The sequence below is a fragment of the Oncorhynchus kisutch genome, linkage group LG1 (genome assembly GCF_002021735.2).
Source record: "Oncorhynchus kisutch isolate 150728-3 linkage group LG1, Okis_V2, whole genome shotgun sequence".
In the NCBI taxonomy this organism is placed as follows: Eukaryota; Metazoa; Chordata; class Actinopteri; order Salmoniformes; family Salmonidae; genus Oncorhynchus; species Oncorhynchus kisutch.
The window spans coordinates 66,587,969-66,594,017 of record NC_034174.2 but is presented as its reverse complement, the minus strand read 5'-3'; the positions used below and the strand labels follow the sequence as shown (position 1 = coordinate 66,594,017).

General features: G+C 44.6%; 1 protein-coding gene across 1 annotated transcript; it reads right to left on the bottom strand.

Annotated features, from left to right (window-relative positions):
- Positions 1-2,348: 2,348 nt before the first annotated feature.
- smim28 (small integral membrane protein 28) lies at positions 2,349-4,754 on the bottom strand. The gene is made up of 2 exons (XM_031835262.1): positions 4,492-4,754; positions 2,349-3,668 (listed from the first exon to the last, which is right to left on the bottom strand). Exons 1-2 carry the CDS (start codon positions 4,600-4,602, stop codon positions 3,252-3,254), a joined length of 528 nt encoding a protein of 175 aa, XP_031691122.1. The 5' UTR covers positions 4,603-4,754; the 3' UTR covers positions 2,349-3,251.
- Between the last annotated feature and the right edge of the window lie 1,295 nt (positions 4,755-6,049).

The window sequence follows — 6,049 nt, the reverse complement described above, 5'->3', positions numbered from 1 at the left end:
TTTGTTGCGGAAGACGATGAAGAGGTTGTAACATCAAGCAGCACAATGCCTGATAATCCTCTTGCTCTCGACGTCAGTCAGGCTGCCTTTTTGCAGCAGTTCCCACAGGCTGATGTTTCTGATGTAACCACAAAGGACTGTGGGAAAGCCTGTGCAAGACCAGGCTCAGATGGAGACAGAGAGGAACAAACCAAAGGTGACAAACCTTGATATTGTTCCTGTTATTCTTGTCAGGAAAGTATTTGACTCTGTCTTCCCAGATTCATGTACAATCAAGCAGCAATACGGTTCATGGGAAGACGTCCCACTTTGCAATGATATGGTTGAGCACATACATATCCAGGTTCAGAAAGAGACATTGAAATACCAGAACCAAAGACTGTTCTTACGCACTCTGAAGAAGCTCAACGATGAGCCAGACAAGATGGCCAAATTCTTAGAAGACGTCTCACTCTCTATCAGGAGCAAGTACTTCAGGACTTTCCATGAGTGGCCATTGGTTAAAGCCCAGCTATACCCATACATACGGTCTCTGGTGGTCTGCGATATCATGGTCCGAGAGGTTATGGCTCACCTGAGGTCTACCGTGACCTTCACCAAGGACACCAAGAAGAGTGATGACCGGCCATACTTCATCAACATCCCGGGCAAGAGAGAGACTAGCACCCTGGATGATACAGGTAGAACACTGTTACTGTTGGTGTGGTACATTCAGAATCAGGCCTCGTCTCTTGTAAATGACTTGTATTCCATAATGTTCTTTCATTCACAATTTCACAACAGAATCCGATGTAGAGTAAACAGCTACATGTAACAGTCAGCTAACCAGTTGGATAAGAACAACTTGAACTCTTCACTTCCGTTCAAATGTCCTATCTTGTCACATTTCCATGTCCCCTAGACAAGACCAAGCTGGGGCTTTGCATTGAGAAAGCCAGCGCTGACAGAATGAAGATTACTCCTCACCCCACTTGAGAAGGTAAGCTACGCTGTATTCTGTGTTGTCTCATTGATAATATCGGTCAACTTGAATGTTGTCTGTCCCGTACTGAGCTGCAGCTTCAGCATTGAATGGTTGCAGATGGTGATGGCTTCCTGAGGTTTTTTTCCCACCACAGGAGGCTTCTGAGGAGAGGTGGGCTAATAATAACGTCTGGATTGGAGTAACTGGAATGGCATCAAACACATGGAAACCGTGTGTTTGATGTGTTCGATACCATTCCGTTGGTGCCATTCCAGCCATTACTATGAGCCCGTCCTCCCCAATTAAGGTGCCTGTAGTTTCGACTCACCAACTCTCTTTGTTCACAGGAACCCGAACCCTTCTGGATGAAGGGATGGATGACAATGATGGAGGAGGAAAATAATAAAAAGAAGAAGAAGGAGAAGAAGAAGGGTTGCGGCTGGTTCTGGGGTTTGTTTTTCCGTGGGAAAAAAAAACTGAGAAAGATTTGTAGATGGAGGATTGTCGCAGGCGCGGATACTAGAAATCACATCCACACAAACCAAACGTATGGACGCACACACATTTACACAGAGGTAGATATAACAACAAATCCTACCTCATATCCCAAACAGACAACATGTGTGGCCTGTCTAATAGCATGTCTTATTTTCCATTTTGGGAGACAGGATGTGTATTTATAGCGTGTTCTCTGTAATATTTGATTTGAAATATAAACATAGTTTATTTGATGTATTTTGCATGACTTTTTATTCTAAAGACATATCTTTTATATGACTTTTATTTCTGATATATTTCTTTAAATCCATATAGAGGAGCCTGATTCTCAATGTAACCAATAACCATCCATTTGATTGTTTTATGGTGTAGCCTGAAAATCAGTGTTTTTAACATATGGTTTTTGATTAGATAAACACATTTACTTTGCTGAAAATACAGTATGTTTAGAATTTTGTGCTTTTGTGATCATTTAGAAGACTTTTCAAATGAATTGGTTAATTAACAGCAATTAACATTTGGTGTATAAATACGCTTTAAATAAAAACACTTCCATGAATAGTCTAGTTATCTGAAACGGATCATTTACAAGAATAAATGGTACAAAGAGTAGAATATGAAATGCTGTAGCCGGGAAAGTGGAAAAAAATCTAGTTGGACCCCTGGACATTTCTAACACTTCTTGACAATCTTGCTCAGAAACGCAGCAAGACCACAGCTGTAATGTAAGGCAGGTGTTTGGAAAGGAGAGCTCACCTCTACATTCAGTAGTCTACATGATATGACCAAGTAGTACCAGAGTGGGGCAGCATGGGATTATAGCTTCGCAACCTCGGTGCGTAAGTGATGATGACGGAACTCCCTCAATCATAACCATGCTAAGATATTTTTCGTATTCTTTATTTAAAAACAATATAACACTTTGTAAAAAGATATTACTTGTAAATTAGAATGCATATCTGTTATGTAGTCTATCAAACGTATCAGGTCTGAGGTTTTTAGGAGTACATTCATGATGTGATTCCAAGGAATGAAGGGAATTATTAACCTGGAGAAGGTCTTTGTAAGCCTGGGTACCAGTCTTGCTAACATTCCACTCCTTGTCACCCCTGTCAAAGACATGGTACCCAGGCTAGGTCTTTGTACCTTCTTACATATAAATACAATTCAAATTAAATTCAAATGACATACAGTATTTACATATAAGACTTCTGTAACCTTCTTGCACTTTGCACATTGACATTATTCTGTCTCCAAATAGGGACCAAGTTGAAACAACATAGATACAGGAGTGTTGTAAGCATAGTGTGGCTCATACAATGTGTGGAAGTAAAAATGGGAGATTTCATTTAGGAGATAAAAACAACGCAAATTAATTGCATATTATGTTTTGTATTGTTGAAGGAGTTTTATTTGCCTACTGTAACCTACAGTTTGTACATAGTCCGCATATGTCCTCTCTAGAGAATCTAGATGTACTGTATCCTGTACAGCCAATCAATACAATTTCCAGCTTCCAGCTTTTAATGCAATTGCACACTCCTCTGTGTAGAAAGCTGGTACCCACAAAAGATGATCTCAGGTCTGATGTTTTTACATAATCCATTGAAATCCCCTTATTCTAAAGAGCTTGCTATATGGAGTCCCTTCAAAAGCAATCTCTTAGTTCTAGTCCGAAATTATACCATATACCCTACTACCTACATAGTGCACTACTTCTAACCAGAGCCCTATGTGGGCTATATAGGGAATAGGGTGCCATTTGAGAGACACTCCCAGTGTTCCCCAGTCACACGTAGCGTCCACTGGACTTGATCTCCGGACACAGGCGGGCCTCCAGGTCCTCTATCTTCATGGACTCTTTCCGGCTGGTCAGACTGGCGGCACGCGTGATCTTGGTCAGCGTCTCCTCGTAGGGCGGCGGCAGGTAGACCATGACGAACACACTGTCCGACATGTCAGAGCTGGTGCTGGTGCGGCGTTCGCCGTGGCTGGTGAGCGAGGAGAGGAACTCATCGCTGCTCTCGGGGTCCTGGAGGTCCAGGGTGATGATTTGGGCCAGGCTGAGCTTTGGAGAGGAGCACCTCCAGTAGGCCAGGAGTACCAGGAGGCCCAGCATGAGGAGGGAGGTGACGGGGAGGACCACGTAGAGGAACAGCTCTGACCTCCCTTCCTGGTTGAGGTTCAGATCATTCCAGTTGTAGCCCTGGTGGTTTTGAAGGGGAAAGGGTTAATAAATCATAAATCACGTAAATTGAAAGGACAGAAAAAAGATTCCCATAAAATACATTCAGGACTATTTTGAAGAATTGAAATCAGAAAATCAGTAATGTGTTCCACTGGATCAGTGTTGATCCTTTTCCATCTTCTCAAACCTGAACATACATGGTTGTGAAATCAAGATATCCTACAGAGGCTCAATAGAGCTTATGCCTTTTGATATTGCCTGAGTGTTATATTCCCCTGTTGACACAATCAGTGTCCCAAATTCACCAGACCAATCGGTTTCAGTGCTCAGATAACGCTGATCCTCATCTGGATGACTGACTAAAGACCGATCAACATCACTCCACTCTGCTGAAAGCTTTTCTTTGCCATTGCCCTGACATGAACTGCACCCAGAAGCACTCACCATAGACATGACATCCAAGACTATTTTAAGGCACTCAACTAACAACAGCAAGTGTGTAACCTGCAAAAGTCTGTATAGCCCAAAGTATGTGGAGTCTGGCTGAAGTACCTTGGACAGCGATCCTCCAGTGAGGAAAAATAAAAGATAATATAAAATAAAAACAATCCACCTAAAAATGTATTTTTCAGAATGATTTTCAGTCTGCTCGTTAGATTGTTAAACCACTATGCCACCTACCTACTCCTAGGTGTCACGCAAAAAAGTAAACTCAAAATCTGCTGCAGCTCTCCAGGACTCGGGTTGCCTACCAAAACTCTCTGGGTCTCACAGCAGTCTATATGTAAAGACAACTACTGAATCAGACTCACTCAGTAACAACAAGCTGATGATCCCTTACCTGTAACTGTCTCTCCACCATGGGGGGAGAAGGTGACCCAGTCACCCAATCCATGGACCCTCTGCCAGCTGGCCCAAACTTTATCCAGCTGCTGTCCAGTAGCGTTCTCATGCTGCCGTGGTGTCGTGGTAGGCAAACAAGGGCCAAACTGAGTAGCAGAACTCAAGACAAACACGTCCGAATACTAAGCGAGCGCGCGAAACAGAGGGTGATTTGGTCGGTAGCGATCCAGCTGTGTGTCCCTCGGTGCCCGAACAGAGTTTGACAGAGAAAGCAGTACTGCCAGGGGTAGGGGGGGGGGGGGGGGGGGGGGGGGGGGGGGGGGGGGCAGGGGAGTGGTGAGACATATCGTGTGCTATAAGCAGGGCAGAACAGGATCCAGGCCAGGGAACCGCCCAATGACTGTGGAGCTAAAAGTCCCAAGGGCAATCTCCTCTTGGGGGGATTTGAGGTAGCTAGTTTTGGCTTTATTGGAGAGAATAGAGGCAGGGGGGGAGGGGACAATGGTTGTCCCCATTTGTCAGTCAACATCGGTGTGATGATGGTAGCTGTATCGAGAGTCTAGACTAATAGCCACATGGAAATGACTTGGGCAGGATAATTGAATATCTTACAATACAGATGGTAAGATGGAATATAGATTACACAGCTGCTGCTGGACCATTGAGTTTGGTGTTGTTTTGTTTTATTGTCACATACACCAGATAGGTGCAGTGAAATGTGTTGTTTGTTGGCTCACATCAGCACCATTATCCCAGAAACCTTAGACCTACTCCAATTTGCATACTGCCCCAACAGATCCACAGATGATGCAATCTCTATTGCACTCCACACTTCCCTTTCCCACCCGGACAAAAGGAACACCTACGTGAGAGTGCTATTCATTGACTACAGCTCAGCGTTCAACACCATAGTGCCCTCAAAGCTCATCACTTAGCTAAGGACCCTGGGGCTAAACACCTCCCTCTGCAACTGAATCCTGGACTTCCTGATGGGCCGCCCCCAGGTGGTAAGGGTATGTAACAACACATCTGCCACACTGATCCTCAAAACACTGCTCAGTCTCCTCCTGCACTCCCTGTTCACCCATGACTGCATATCCAAGCATGACTCCAACACCATCATTACGTTTGCCGACGACACAACAGTGATCACTGATCACTGACAACGATGAGAGCCTACAGGGAGGAGATCAGTGACTTGGCAGTGTGGTGCCAGGATAACAACCTCTCCCTCAAGAAAAAGGAGATGATTGTGGACTACAGAAAAAGGAGGACCGAGCACGCCCCCATTCTCATTGACGGGGCTGTAGTGGAGCAGGTTGAATGCTTCAAGTTCCTTGGTGTCCACATCACCAACAAACTATCATGGTCCAAATACACCAAGACAGGTGTGAAGAAGGCACGACAACGGCTATTCCCCCTTAGGAGACTGAAAAGATTTGGCATGGGTCCTGAGATCCTCAAAATGTTCTACAGCTGCACCAGCGAGAGCATCCTGACTGGTTGCAACTGCACGGCCTCCGACTGCAAAGCACTACAGAGAGTAGTGCGTACGT

Excerpts from the sequence above, each read along its gene's own strand:
- smim28 (XM_031835262.1), bottom strand. The coding sequence starts at position 4,602 with ATGAGAACGCTACTGGACAGCAGCTGGATAAAGTTTGGGCCAGCTGGC. Across the intron at positions 3,669-4,491 it reads TGGTGGAGAGACAGTTACAG|GGCTACAACTGGAATGATCT; the intron begins GTAAGGGATCAT and ends CAAAACCACCAG.